Source organism: Taudactylus pleione, unplaced genomic scaffold, assembly GCF_031769625.1.
Source record: "Taudactylus pleione unplaced genomic scaffold, aTauple2 ptg000841l, whole genome shotgun sequence".
NCBI classification, from domain to species: domain Eukaryota; kingdom Metazoa; phylum Chordata; class Amphibia; order Anura; family Myobatrachidae; genus Taudactylus; species Taudactylus pleione.
Genome location: NW_028285243.1, coordinates 29,692 through 45,591, shown reverse-complemented (window position 1 = coordinate 45,591; position 15,900 = coordinate 29,692). Strand labels below are relative to the sequence as shown.

Below are 15,900 nucleotides of genomic sequence, written 5' to 3'. Positions count from 1 at the left end.
CGTCCCCGTTACTATATATACTTATTACTGACCTCTCTATTATACACCGTCCCCATTACTATGCACACTATTACTGACCTCTCTATTATACAGCGTCCCCGTTACTATACACTATTACTGACCTCTCTATTATACACCGCCCCCGTTACTATATATACTTATTACTGACCTCTCTATTATACACCGTCCCCGTTACTATACACACTATTACTGACCTCTCTATTATACACCGCCCCCGTTACTATATATACTTATTACTGACCTCTCTATTATACAGCGTCCCCGTTACTATACACACTATTACTGACCTCTCTATTATACAGCGTCCCCGTTACTATATACACTATTACTGACCTCTCTATTATACAGCGTCCCCGTTACTATACACACTATTACTGACCTCTCTATTATACAGCGTCCCCGTTACTATACACACTATTACTGACCTCTCTATTATACACCGTCCCCGTTACTATACACACTATTACTGACCTCTCTATTATACACCGTCCCCTTTACTATATATACTTATTACTGACCTCTCTATTATACAGCGTCCCCGTTACTATATATACTTATTACTGACCTCTCTATTATACACCGTCCCCATTACTATGCACACTATTACTGACCTCTCTATTATACACCGTCCCCATTACTATACACACTATTACTGACCTCTCTATTATACAGCGTCCCCGTTACTATACACACTATTACTGACCTCTCTATTATACAGCGTCCCCGTTACTATATATACTTATTACTGACCTCTCTATTATACACCGTCCCCATTACTATGCACACTATTACTGACCTCTCTATTATACACCGCCCCCGTTACTATATACACTATTACTGACCTCTCTATTATACAGCGTCCCCGTTACTATACACTATTACTGACCTCTCTATTATACAGCGTCCCCGTTACTATACACACTATTACTGACCTCTCTATTATACAGCGTCCCCGTTACTATATATACTTATGACTGACCTCTATATTATACACCGTCCCCGTTACTATACACACTATTACTGACCTCTCTATTATACAGCGTCCCCGTTACTATACACACTATTACTGACCTCTCTATTATACAGCGTCCCCGTTACTATACACATTTATTACTTACCTCTCTATTATACAGCGTCCCCGTTACTATATATACTTATTACTGACCTCTCTATTATACAGCGTCCCCGTTACTATACACACTATTACTGACCTCTCTATTATACAGCGTCCCCGTTACTATACACACTATTACTGACCTCTCTATTATACAGCGTCCCCGTTACTATACACACTATTACTGACCTCTCTATTATACAGCGTCCCCGTTACTATATATAGTATTACTGACCTCTCTATTATACAGCGTCCCCGTTACTATACACACTATTACTGACCTCTCTATTATACAGCGTCCCCGTTACTATACACACTATTACTGACCTCTCTATTATACAGCGTCCCCGTTACTATACACATTTATTACTGACCTCTCTATTATACAGCGTCCCCGTTACTATACACACTATTACTGACCTCTCTATTATACAGCGTACTCGTTACTATACACACTATTACTGACCTCTCTATTATACAGCGTCCCCGTTACTATATACACTTATTACTGACCTCTCTATTATACAGCGTCCCCGTTACTATACACATTTATTACTGACCTCTCTATTATACAGCGTCCCCGTTACTATACACACTATTACTGACCTCTCTATTATACAGCGTCCCCGTTACTATACACACTATTACTGACCTCTCTATTATACAGCGTCCCCGTTACTATATACACTATTACTGACCTCTCTATTATACAGCGTCCCCGTTACTATACACACTATTACTGACCTCTCTATTATACAGCGTCCCCGTTACTATACACACTATTACTGACCTCTCTATTATACAGCGTCCCCGTTACTATACACACTATTACTGACCTCTCTATTATACACCGTCCCCTTTACTATATATACTTATTACTGACCTCTCTATTATACAGCGTCCCCGTTACTATATATACTTATTACTGACCTCTCTATTATACAGCGTCCCCGTTACTATACACACTATTACTGACCTCTCTATTATACAGCGTCCCCGTTACTATATACACTATTACTGACCTCTCTATTATACAGCGTCCCCGTTACTATACACACTATTACTGACCTCTCTATTATACAGCGTCCCCGTTACTATACACACTATTACTGACCTCTCTATTATACACCGTCCCCGTTACTATACACACTATTACTGACCTCTCTATTATACACCGTCCCCGTTACTATACACACTATTACTGACCTCTCTATTATACACCGTCCCCTTTACTATATATACTTATTACTGACCTCTCTATTATACAGCGTCCCCGTTACTATATATACTTATTACTGACCTCTCTATTATACACCGTCCCCATTACTATGCACACTATTACTGACCTCTCTATTATACAGCGTCCCCGTTACTATGCACACTATTACTGACCTCTCTATTATACACCGCCCCCGTTACTATATACACTATTACTGACCTCTCTATTATACAGCGTCCCCGTTACTATACACTATTACTGACCTCTCTATTATACAGCGTCCCCGTTACTATACACACTATTACTGACCTCTCTATTATACAGCGTCCCCGTTACTATATATACTTATGACTGACCTCTATATTATACACCGTCCCCGTTACTATACACACTATTACTGACCTCTCTATTATACAGCGTCCCCGTTACTATACACACTATTACTGACCTCTCTATTATACAGCGTCCCCGTTACTATACACATTTATTACTTACCTCTCTATTATACAGCGTCCCCGTTACTATATATACTTATTACTGACCTCTCTATTATACAGCGTCCCCGTTACTATACACACTATTACTGACCTCTCTATTATACAGCGTCCCCGTTACTATACACTATTACTGACCTCTCTATTATACAGCGTCCCCGTTACTATACACATTTATTACTGACCTCTCTATTATACAGCGTCCCCGTTACTATACACACTATTACTGACCTCTCTATTATACAGCGTACTCGTTACTATACACACTATTACTGACCTCTCTATTATACAGCGTCCCCGTTACTATACACACTAATAATTACAGATCTTGATCTGCAGAACATTGCTCTGTCCCATCTACCCCCTGACAGGTACATAGTGATATATTCTGCAGATTATTACATTACTGACCTTTAGTGATCTGCAGAACATTGCTCTGTCCCATCTACACCCTGACAGGCACATAGTGATATATTCTGCAGCTTATTACATTACTGACCTCACTAGTGCTCTGCAGAATATTGCTCTATTCCATCTACCCCCTGACAGGTACATAGTGATATATATTCTGCAGATTATTACATTACTGACCTCTCTAGTGATCTGCAGAACATTGCTCTGTCCCATCTACCCCCTGACAGGTACATAATAATAAATTGTTACAGGACCTCACCTCAGTACTGTCATATATATGTCACATACCTTGAAAATGAAGGTGCCACGTCCCACAGCTCCCGGAGTCCCCGTGTAGTTGAAGAAGCTGACGTTAAATTCCGTCATTCCGTACGTCTCAAAGATCCGAATATTCCCAAAGCGATGCGTGAAATCTCTCCAGACATCAGGGCGGAGGCCACTACCCGCAGCCAGGCGCACCTTATGTCTCAGCTCATCGTCACACTACAGTATGATAGAGCAGAGTCATATGAGGAACAGCAGAGTCATGCAGGGAGCAGTAGTGTGTGTGTGAGAGCACAGTGATACAGGGAACAGCAGAGTGGGAGAGAGCACAGTGATACAGGGAACAGCAGAGTGTGAGAGAGCAGAGTGATACAGGGAACAGCGGGATACAGAACAGTAGTGTGAGAGAGCAGAGTGATACAGGGAACAGCAGAGGGATACAGAACAGTAGTGTGAGAGAGATACAGGGAACAGCAGAGTGGGAGAGAGCAGAGGGATACAGGGAACAGTAGTGGGAGAGAGCAGAGTGTGAGAGCAGAGGGATACAGGGAACAGCAGAGTGGGAGAGAGCAGAGGGATACAGGGAACAGCAGAGGGATACAGAACAGTAGTGTGAGAGAGCAGAGTGTGAGAGAGCAGAGTGATACAGGGAGCAGCAGAGTGTGAGAGAACAGAGAAATACAGGGAACACCAGAGTGGGAGAGAGCAGAGGGATACAGGGAACAGCAGAGTGTGAGAGAGCAGAGGAATACAGGGAGCAGCAAAGTGAGAGAGAGCGGAGGGGTACAGGGAGCAGCAGAGTGATACAGGGAGCAGCAGAGTGTGTGAGAGCAGAGTGATACAGGGAGCAGCAGAGTGATACAGGGAGCAGCAGAGTGTGTGAGAGCAGAGTGATACAGGGAGCAGCAGAGTGTGTGAGAGCAGAGGGATACAGGGAGCAGCAGAGTGTGAGAGAGCAGAGTGATACAGGGAGCAGCAGAGTGTGAGAGAGCAGAGTGATACAGGGAACAGCAGAGTGTGAGAGAGCAGAGTGATAAAGGGAGCAGCAGAGTGTGAGAGAGCAGAGTGATACAGGGAGCAGCAGAGTGTGTGAGAGCAGAGTGATACAGGGAGCAGTAGAGTGAGAGAGCAGAGTGATACAGGGAGCAGCAGAGTGTGTGAGAGCAGAGTGATACAGGGAGCAGCAGAGTGTGTGAGAGCAGAGTGATACAGGGAGCAGTAGAGTGAGAGAGCAGAGTGATACAGGGAGCAGCAGAGTGTGAGAGAGCAGAGTGATAAAGGGAGCAGCAGAGTGTGTGAGAGCAGAGTGATACAGGGAGCAGCAGAGTGTGAGAGAGCAGAGGGATACAGGGAGCAGCAGAGTGTGAGTGCAGAGTGATACAGGGACCAGCAGTGATACAGGGAGCAGCAGAGTGTGAGAGAGCAGAGTGATACAGGGAGCAGCAGAGTGTGAGAGCGCAGAGGGATACAGGGAGCAGCAGAGTGTGAGAGAGCAGAGTGATACAGGGAGCAGCAGAGTGTGAGAGCGCAGAGGGATACAGGGACCAGCAGAGTGTGAGAGAGCAGAGGGATACAGGGAACAGCAGAGTGTGAGAGATCAGAATGATACAGGGAACAGCAAAGTGTGAGAAAGCAGAGGGATGCAGGGGGCATCAGAGTGTGAGAGAACAGAGGGATACAGGGGGTAGCAGTGTGAGAGAGCAGAGTGATACAGGGAACAGCAGAGTGTGAGAGATCAGAATGATACAGGGAACAGCAAAGTGTGAGAAAGCAGAGGGATGCAGGGGGCAGCAGAGTGTGAGAGAACAGAGGGATACAGGGGGTAGCAGTGTGAGAGAGCAGAGTGATACAGGGAACAGCAGAGTGTGAGAGATCAGAATGATACAGGGAACAGCAAAGTGTGAGAGAGCAGAGGGCAGCAGAGTGTGAGAGAACAGAGGTATACAGGGAACAGCAGAGTGTGAGAGCAGAGGGATACAGGGAACAGAAGTGTGAGAGAGCAGAGTGATACAGGGAGCAGCAGAGTGTGTGAGAGCAGAGTGATACAGGGAGCAGCAGAGTGTGAGAGAGCAGAGGGATACAGGGAGCAGCAGAGTGTGAGAGCAGAGTGATACAGGGAGCAGCAGAGTCATACAGGGAGCAGCAGAGTGTGTGAGAGCAGAGTGATACAGGGAGCAGCAGAGTGTGTGAGAGCAGAGTGATACAGGGACCAGCAGAGTGATACAGGGAGCAGCAGAGTGTGTGAGAGCAGAGTGATACAGGGAGCAGCAGAGTGTGAGTGCAGAGTGATACAGGGACCAGCAGTGATACAGGGAGCAGCAGAGTGTGTGAGAGCAGAGGAATACAGGGAGCAGCAGAGTGTGAGAGCAGAGGGATACAGGGAGCAGCAGAGTGTGAGAGAGCAGAGTGATACAGGGAGCAGCAGAGTGTGAGAGCGCAGAGGGATACAGGGAGCAGCAGAGTGTGAGAGAGCAGAGTGATACAGGGACCAGCAGAGTGTGTGAGAGCAGAGTCATACAGGGAGCAGCAGAGTGTGAGAGAGCAGAGTGATACAGGGAGCAGCAGAGTGTGAGAGAGCAGAGTGATAAAGGGAGCAGCAGAGTCTGTGAGAGCAGAGTGATACAGGGAGCAGCAGAGTGTGAGAGAGCAGAGTGATACAGGGAGCAGCAGAGTGTGTGAGAGCAGAGTGATACAGGGAGCAGTAGAGTGAGAGAGCAGAGTGATACAGGGAGCAGCAGAGTGTGTGAGAGCAGAGTGATACAGGGAGCAGCAGAGTGTGAGAGAGCAGAGTGATACAGGGAGCAACAGAGTGTGAGAGAGCAGAGTGATACAGGGAGCAGCAGAGTGTGTGAGAGCAGAGTGATACAGGGAGCAGCAGAGTGTGAGAGAGCAGAGTGATACAGGGAGCAGCAGAGTGTGTGAGAGCAGAGTGATACAGGGAGCAGTAGAGTGAGAGAGCAGAGTGATACAGGGAGCAGCAGAGTGTGAGAGAGCAGAGTGATACAGGGAGCAGCAGAGTGTGAGAGAGCAGAGTGATAAAGGGAGCAGCAGAGTGTGTGAGAGCAGAGTGATACAGGGAGCAACAGAGTGTGTGAGAGCAGAGTGATACAGGGAGCAGCAGAGTGTGAGAGAGCAGAGGGATACAGGGAGCAGCAGAGTGTGAGAGCAGAGTGATACAGGGACCAGCAGTGATACAGGGAGCAGCAGAGTGTGTGAGAGCAGAGGAATACAGGGAGCAGCAGAGTGTGAGACAGAGGGATACAGGGAGCAGCAGAGTGTGAGAGAGCAGAGTGATACAGGGAGCAGCAGAGTGTGAGAGCGCAGAGGGATACAGGGAGCAGCAGAGTGTGAGAGAGCAGAGTGATACAGGGAGCAGCAGAGTGTGAGAGCGCAGAGGGATACAGGGAGCAGCAGAGTGTGAGAGAGCAGAGTGATACAGGGACCAGCAGAGTGTGTGAGAGCAGAGTGATACAGGGAGCAGCAGAGTGTGAGTGCAGAGTGATACAGGGACCAGCAGTGATACAGGGAGCAGCAGAGTATGTGAGAGCAGAGGAATACAGGGAGCAGCAGAGTGTGAGAGCAGAGGGATACAGGGAGCAGCAGAGTGTGAGAGAGCAGAGTGATACAGGGAGCAGCAGAGTGTGAGAGCGCAGAGGGATACAGGGAGCAGCAGAGTGTGAGAGAGCAGAGTGATACAGGGACCAGCAGAGTGTGTGAGAGCAGAGTCATACAGGGAGCAGCAGAGTGTGAGAGAGCAGAGTGATACAGGGAGCAGCAGAGTGTGAGAGAGCAGAGTGATAAAGGGAGCAGCAGAGTCTGTGAGAGCAGAGTGATACAGGGAGCAGCAGAGTGATACAGGGAGCAGCAGAGTGTGTGAGAGCAGAGTGATACAGGGAGCAGTAGAGTGAGAGAGCAGAGTGATACAGGGAGCAGCAGAGTGTGTGAGAGCAGAGTGATACAGGGAGCAGCAGAGTGTGAGAGAGCAGAGTGATACAGGGAGCAACAGAGTGTGAGAGAGCAGAGTGATACAGGGAGCAGCAGAGTGTGAGAGCAGAGTGATAAAGGGAGCAGCAGAGTGTGTGAGAGCAGAGTGATACAGGGAGCAGCAGAGTGTGAGAGAGCAGAGTGATACAGGGAGCAGCAGAGTGTGTGAGAGCAGAGTGATACAGGGAGCAGTAGAGTGAGAGAGCAGAGTGATACAGGGAGCAGCAGAGTGTGAGAGAGCAGAGTGATACAGGGAGCAGCAGAGTGTGAGAGAGCAGAGTGATAAAGGGAGCAGCAGAGTGTGTGAGAGCAGAGTGATACAGGGAGCAACAGAGTGTGTGAGAGCAGAGTGATACAGGGAGCAGCAGAGTGTGAGAGAGCAGAGGGATACAGGGAGCAGCAGAGTGTGAGAGCAGAGTGATACAGGGACCAGCAGTGATACAGGGAGCAGCAGAGTGTGTGAGAGCAGAGGAATACAGGGAGCAGCAGAGTGTGAGACAGAGGGATACAGGGAGCAGCAGAGTGTGAGAGAGCAGAGTGATACAGGGAGCAGCAGAGTGTGAGAGCGCAGAGGGATACAGGGAGCAGCAGAGTGTGAGAGAGCAGAGTGATACAGGGAGCAGCAGAGTGTGAGAGCGCAGAGGGATACAGGGAGCAGCAGAGTGTGAGAGAGCAGAGTGATACAGGGACCAGCAGAGTGTGTGAGAGCAGAGTCATACAGGGAGCAGCAGAGTGTGAGAGCGCAGAGGGATACAGGGAGCAGCAGAGTGTGTGAGAGCAGAGTGATACAGGGACCAGCAGAGTGTGTGAGAGCAGAGTCATACAGGGAGCAGCAGAGTGTGAGAGCAGAGGGATACAGGGACCAGCAGAGTGATACAGGGAGCAGCAGAGTGTGTGAGAGCAGAGGAATACAGGGAGCAGCAGAGTGTGAGAGCAGAGGGATACAGGGAGCAGCAGAGTGTGAGAGAGCAGAGTGATACAGGGAGCAGCAGAGTGTGAGAGAGCAGAGTGATACAGGGAGCAGCAGAGTGTGAGAGAGCAGAGGGATACAGGGAGCAGCAGAGTGTGAGAGAGCAGAGTGATACAGGGACCAGCAGAGTGTGTGAGAGCAGAGTGATACAGGGAGCAGTAGAGTGTGAGAGAGCAGAGTGATAAAGGGAGCAGCAGAGTGTGTGAGAGCAGAGGGATACAGGGAGCAGCAGAGTGTGAGAGAGCAGAGTGATACAGGGAGCAGCAGTGTGTGTGAGAGCAGAGTGATACAGGGAGCAGTAGAGTGAGAGAGCAGAGTGATACAGGGAGCAGCAGAGTGTGTGAGAGCAGAGTGATACAGGGAGCAGCAGAGTGTGTGAGAGCAGAGTGATACAGGGAGCAGCAGAGTGTGAGAGAGCAGAGTGATACAGGGAGCAATAGAGTGTGAGAGCAGAGTGATACAGGGACCAGCAGAGTGTGTGAGAGCAGAGGAATACAGGGAGCAGCAGAGTGTGAGAGCAGAGGGATACAGGGAGCAGCAGAGTGATACAGGGAGCAGCAGAGTATGAGAGCGCAGAGGGATACAGGGAGCAGCAGAGTGTGAGAGAGCAGAGTGATACAGGGACCAGCAGAGTGTGTGAGAGCAGAGTCATACAGGGAGCAGCAGAGTGTGAGAGCGCAGAGGGATACAGGGAGCAGCAGAGTGTGTGAGAGCAGAGTGATACAGGGACCAACAGAGTGTGTGAGAGCAGAGTCATACAGGGAGCAGCAGAGTGTGAGAGCAGAGGGATACAGGGACCAGCAGAGTGATACAGGGAGCAGCAGAGTCTGTGAGAGCAGAGTGATACAGGGAGCAGCAGAGTGTGAGAGAGCAGAGTGATACAGGGAGCAGCAGAGTGTGAGAGCAGAGTGATACAGGGAGCAGCAGAGTGTGAGAGAGCAGAGTCATACAGGGAGCAGCAGAGTGTGTGAGAGCAGAGTGATACAGGGAGCAGCAGAGTGTGTGAGAGCAGAGTGATACAGGGAGCAACAGAGTGTGAGAGAGCAGAGGGATACAGGGAACAGTAGTGTGAGAGCAGAGGGATACAGGGGGTAGCGGTGTGAGAGAGCAGAATGATACAGGGAACAGAAGTGTGAGAGAGCAGAGGGATACAGGGAGCAGCAGAGTGTGAGAGAGCAGAATGATACAGGGAACAGCAAAGTGTGAGAGAGAAGAGGGATACAGGGAGCAGCAGATTGTGAGAGAGCAGAGGGATACAGGGAACAGCAGAGTGTGAGAGATCAGAATGATACAGGGAACAGCAAAGTGTGAGAAAGCAGAGGGATGCAGGGGGCATCAGAGTGTGAGAGAACAGAGGGATACAGGGGGTAGTAGTGTGAGAGAGCAGAGTGATACAGGGAACAGCAGAGTGTGAGAGATCAGAATGATACAGGGAACAGCAAAGTGTGAGAGAGCAGAGGGCAGCAGAGTGTGAGAGAACAGAGGTATACAGGGAACAGCAGAGTGTGAGAGCAGAGGGATACAGGGAACAGAAGTGTGAGAGAGCAGAGTGATACAGGGAGCAGCAGAGTGTGTGAGAGCAGAGTGATACAGGGAGCAACAGAGTGTGAGAGAGCAGAGGGATACAGGGAACAGTAGTGTGAGAGCAGAGGGATACAGGGGGTAGCGGTGTGAGAGAGCAGAATGATACAGGGAACAGAAGTGTGAGAGAGCAGAGGGATACAGGGAGCAGCAGAGTGTGAGAGAGCAGAATGATACAGGGAACAGCAAAGTGTGAGAGAGAAGAGGGATACAGGGAGCAGCAGATTGTGAGAGAGCAGAGGGATACAGGGAACAGCAGAGTGTGAGAGATCAGAATGATACAGGGAACAGCAAAGTGTGAGAAAGCAGAGGGATGCAGGGGGCATCAGAGTGTGAGAGAACAGAGGGATACAGGGGGTAGTAGTGTGAGAGAGCAGAGTGATACAGGGAACAGCAGAGTGTGAGAGATCAGAATGATACAGGGAACAGCAAAGTGTGAGAGAGCAGAGGGCAGCAGAGTGTGAGAGAACAGAGGTATACAGGGAACAGCAGAGTGTGAGAGCAGAGGGATACAGGGAACAGAAGTGTGAGAGAGCAGAGTGATACAGGGAGCAGCAGAGTGTGTGAGAGCAGAGTGATACAGGGACCAGCAGTGATACAGGGAGCAGCAGAGTGTGTGAGAGCAGAGGAATACAGGGAGCAGCAGAGTGTGAGAGCAGAGGGATACAGGGAGCAGCAGAGTGTGAGAGAGCAGAGTGATACAGGGAGCAGCAGAGTGTGAGAGCGCAGAGGGATACAGGGAGCAGCAGAGTGTGAGAGCGCAGAGGGATACAGGGAGCAGCAGAGTGTGAGAGAGCAGAGTGATACAGGGAGCAGCAGAGTATGAGAGCGCAGAGGGATACAGGGAGCAGCAGAGTGTGAGAGAGCAGAGTGATACAGGGACCAGCAGAGTGTGTGAGAGCAGAGTCATACAGGGAGCAGCAGAGTGTGTGAGCGCAGAGGGATACAGGGAGCAGCAGAGTGTGTGAGAGCAGAGTGATACAGGGACCAGCAGAGTGTGTGAGAGCAGAGTCATACAGGGAGCAGCAGAGTGTGAGAGCAGAGGGATACAGGGACCAGCAGTGATACAGGGAGCAGCAGAGTGTGTGAGAGCAGAGTGATACAGGGAGCAGCAGAGTGTGAGAGAGCAGAGTGATACAGGGAGCAGCAGAGTGTGTGAGAGCAGAGTGATACAGGGAGCAGCAGAGTGTGAGAGCAGAGTGATACAGGGAGCAGCAGAGTGTGAGAGCAGAGTGATACAGGGAGCAGCAGAGTGTGAGAGAGCAGAGTCATACAGGGAGCAGCAGAGTGTGTGAGAGCAGAGTGATACAGGGAGCAGCAGAGTGTGTGAGAGCAGAGGGATACAGGGAGCAACAGAGTGTGTGAGAGCAGAGGGATACAGGGAGCAGCAGAGTGTGAGAGAGCAGAATGATACAGGGAACAGCAAAGTGTGAGAGAGAAGAGGGATACAGGGAGCAGCAGATTGTGAGAGAGCAGAGGGATACAGGGAACAGCAGAGTGTGAGAGATCAGAATGATACAGGGAACAGCAAAGTGTGAGAAAGCAGAGGGATGCAGGGGGCATCAGAGTGTGAGAGAACAGAGGGATACAGGGTGTAGCAGTGTGAGAGAGCAGAGTGATACAGGGAACAGCAGAGTGTGAGAGATCAGAATGATACAGGGAACAGCAAAGTGTGAGAGAGCAGAGGGCAGCAGAGTGTGAGAGAACAGAGGTATACAGGGAACAGCAGAGTGTGAGAGCAGAGGGATACAGGGAACAGAAGTGTGAGAGAGCAGAGTGATACAGGGAGCAGCAGAGTGTGTGAGAGCAGAGTGATACAGGGAGCAGCAGAGTGTGAGAGAGCAGAGGGATACAGGGACCAGCAGAGTGATACAGGGAGCAGCAGAGTGTGTGAGAGCAGAGGAATACAGGGAGCAGCAGAGTGTGAGAGCAGAGGGATACAGGGAGCAGCAGAGTGTGAGAGAGCAGAGTGATACAGGGAGCAGCAGAGTGTGTGAGAGCAGAGGGATACAGGGAGCAGCAGAGTGTGTGAGAGCAGAGTGATACAGGGAGCAGCAGAGTGTGTGAGAGCAGAGTGATACAGGGAGCAGCAGAGTGTGAGAGAGCAGAGTGATACAGGGAGCAACAGAGTGTGAGAGAGCAGAGTGATACAGGGAGCAACAGAGTGTGAGAGAGCAGAGTGATACAGGGAGCAGCAGAGTGTGAGAGAGCAGAGTGATACAGGGAGCAGCAGAGTGATACAGGGAGCAACAGAGTGTGAGAGAGCAGAGTGATACAGGGAGCAGCAGAGTGTGAGAGCAGAGTGATACAGGGAGCAGCAGAGTGTGAGAGCAGAGTGATACAGGGAGCAGCAGAGTGTGAGAGAGCAGAGTGATACAGGGAGCAACAGAGTGTGAGAGAGCAGAGTGATACAGGGAGCAGCAGAGTGTGAGAGCAGAGTGATACAGGGAGCAGCAGAGTGTGAGAGAGCAGAGTGATACAGGGAGCAACAGAGTGTGAGAGAGCAGAGTGATACAGGGAGCAGCAGAGTGTGAGAGCAGAGTGATACAGGGAGCAGCAGAGTGTGAGAGCAGAGTGATACAGGGAGCAGCAGAGTGTGAGAGAGCAGAGTGATACAGGGAGCAGCAGAGTGTGAGAGCAGAGTGATACAGGGAGCAGCAGAGTGTGAGAGCAGAGTGATACAGGGAGCAGCAGTTGGTGCAGATTGAGGAGGAATAGTGCAGCTTGGCTGCACTGGAGTAGCAGAGTGTAGTGTAGGCGCAGGTACCTGCGGCTGGTTGGTGAGGTATCGGCACAGCTCCCCAATATACTGGAACACCGTCACGTTATATTTACGGCAGTCGCTCCAGAACTGGCTGGCAGAGAATCGCTCCTTCAGGACTAATGAAGCCCCTGGGGGTACAGAGAGAAAGATGGACAAGCAGATGAGACGAATTGCCACGGTTACCAGAACAAAGCGGGATCAGGGGATAGGTGCGCATGTAGCCGTCAGTCAGTTTTATTTATATATATATATATATATATATATATATATATATACACACACACACACACATACATACATACACACACACACGGGAAGAGACCACTCACCCACGCCGATGCAGCCCCCGATCCCCAGCAAGGCTCCGGACTTGTGGTAGAGCGGCAGCGACATGTAGATGACATCATCAGAGCTCACCCCACACAGCTGGTAGAAGCCGCAGCACATTAACGTCTTCAGGTGGCTGATACGCGCAGCTTTCGGCAACCCTGGGGAGGGAACGTAACGTCACAAGTCACTGTACTTCCCGGCCTAATAACTGTGCCCGCAATCACACTGTGCCATGTGGGGTCCTGGCGTTACAGCAAGGGGGCGATGTATGGGGGTGAGTCAAAAATCATCCGCACTCTAGTTATATTAAAACGTCTGTTGGCCGCACTCTTATCAGCGCTTTCTGTAGTAGGTCGCGGTCTCCACGGTCACGAATGTGCAGGTCTGAATGTGTTACGTGAGTTCTTTTGTGACTTCAGTGCAAGAAATAATGGCTGCCCCATTGTGATGTGTACGGAAGAAGGGCAGCGATCAGTTATTAGTGGTCTGAGGGTGCGTCTGGTGCCGATATTTATCCAGGACATTGTGCACAGTATGGCGAAAGGGTTTTGTCGTGGAGAAGTGTGTATGAATGGATAGAGAAGTCCAAACAAGGTCGCACAAGTGTCAGCCATGAAGAGTCGGGACGCCCGTGCACGACTGATGAGAACACTGAGCGTGCACGTGAACGGATTCTGGGCCTAATTCAGAACCTCTCGCAAGCACTGAGTGCTCGCGAGCGGTCGATGTTGCCCAAGTGCGCATGCGCACGACGGAGGCAACTCCGTCGTGCGCATACGCGAGACCCGGATAGCGACAGGCAATTCGTCGCTCCGGGTCTCGCTACAAAGGGGGCGAGCTGTCGATGGTGAGTGACAGCACGCCTCCTTTGGTGGGCGTGCCGGGGGCGTGGCTGCCCAGACGGAGGCGTTCCCATGGGAACGCCTACTGTCTGGGCCGGCCCCACTGACATCTGATAAAGCCAAAAGCACTCCAGGGCTTGCGGCAACGAGACCCTACCACCAGGGTCTCGTCGCAAGCGCGATGGTCTTGAGCATCGCGACCATCTTTTTGGACGCTCGCTATAGCTGTGGGTGGTCACCCACAGCTATGGGAACGGCCTGGAGACCGCTCTAAAAAAAAGAGAGGGACGGCCCTGATTCAGAGCGAGAGCTCTGTCAGAGCGTCCGGTTCTGAATCAGGGCCTCGATGGACGAGTGACAGCGGATTCTGTTGCAAACCAGCCATGGCTCTGCTTATGCAATAATCCATGCCAGACTTGGGTGAAGACAGCGGTGCATTCGTGGCTCGCAGCTCAGCCTAAAACATTTTTTAATCAGGGATTACGAAACTTTGTTGACAGATGGACAAAGTATTGAAATGCAGGGAGATCATGTCGAAAAATAATGTATTTGTCTTTTTCTGAAAGGCGATTATAATGGGTTGGAAATGGGATCCCTCCCTCCCTGGTGCCAGTACCTAACCCCCCCCCCATGCCTAAACCTAGCCCCCTCTAGTGCCTGACTCTCCCCTAACCCCCGATACTTACCTTTGGAATGCTGGCAGTCGGGATTATTTCTACAGCCGGAGTGCAGATCATTTTTGACTCCCCCTCGTATAATGGCATTAGGACCACTGACCCTTAAAACAGGAGGAAGACATTGGAGGTAACTAAATAATCTGGCCCCCAGCGTGCTCATTAGGCCCTAAACAGGAGCCTAGGTTGCCTTTTGGATGAAGCAGTTTGAGTCAGGCGGGAGAAGGGTGGGGGTCCAGCAGTTATTTATCTATAACTAGAGACATGCATTTAGAGTCACCGGGACCCTTATTCACCCCCCCACTCTCCACCAATCTGCTGATTGCAGACCCCTAGCTTCCACACCAAAGGGGAGCAGACAGGTGGGGCGCCATTAGTACCTGTGGTCCCAGATGTGAAGATGCAGATGGCGGTGTCCATTGGGTTCTGAGGAACTCCGAGGTGGGCTGGCGGAGGGGTCTCCGAGGCTCCTTCCATTAGATCATAAAGATCTGTAACACCGGCGGGGTAATCTCCAGGGCCCATCACCCAGACTGTGACTCCCATTCGCTGCAGATCGGGGAGAATCTCCAGGATGGCCGCCTCAAACAGCTCTACCGGGGAGGATGAGAGAATGATCAGGAGATGGACTGAGAGGGTCCCATTACTAGACGGGAATATGGACTGCGGTACACACAGCACACGCATGACACATACACTCATCATGCTTCACCCGTCACAAGGAGAGACTCCAGTACCAGCGTCATTAAACAAAACAGAGGCTAGGAGAGGACACCGTACACTACACCGGAGGCCGAGGGAGGAGCAATAGGTGCAATGATTACACAATTATTATAACAGTAGCAAGTAAAGCCCAGAGGCAGAGGATAGAGAGGCCTATTACTATAAATGTAGAGGATATGGAGGCCTATTACTATAAGTGTAGAGCAGGGGTTCCCAACCACGGTCCTCAAGGCACACTAACAATCCAGGTTTTAAGGACAGCCATACTCGAGCACATGTGACTTTATCAGTACCTCATTCATTTTGATTTAACCACCTGTGCTCAAGCATGGATACCACTAAAACCAGGACTGTTAGTGTGCCTTGAGGACCGAGGTTGGGAATCACTGGTGTAGAGGATATGGAGGCCTATTACTATAAGTGTACAGGCAGAGGATATGGAGGCCTATTACTATAAGTGTACAGGAAGATAGAGGCCTATTACTATAAGTGTACAGGAAGATAGA

General features: G+C 50.2%; 1 protein-coding gene across 1 annotated transcript in view; it reads right to left on the bottom strand.

Moving 5' to 3' along the window:
* SLC27A3 (solute carrier family 27 member 3) overlaps positions 1-15,376 on the bottom strand; it is a 44,078-nt gene extending 28,702 nt beyond the window's left edge. Inside the window, exons 1-4 of the mRNA XM_088458513.1 lie at positions 15,052-15,376; positions 13,155-13,313; positions 12,829-12,953; positions 3,551-3,745 (exon numbers count right to left, since the gene is read on the bottom strand). Coding sequence (XP_088314639.1) covers positions 3,551-3,745; positions 12,829-12,953; positions 13,155-13,313; positions 15,052-15,376 — 804 coding nt within the window. The remainder of the gene's footprint in view (positions 1-3,550; positions 3,746-12,828; positions 12,954-13,154; positions 13,314-15,051) is intronic.
* Between the last annotated feature and the right edge of the window lie 524 nt (positions 15,377-15,900).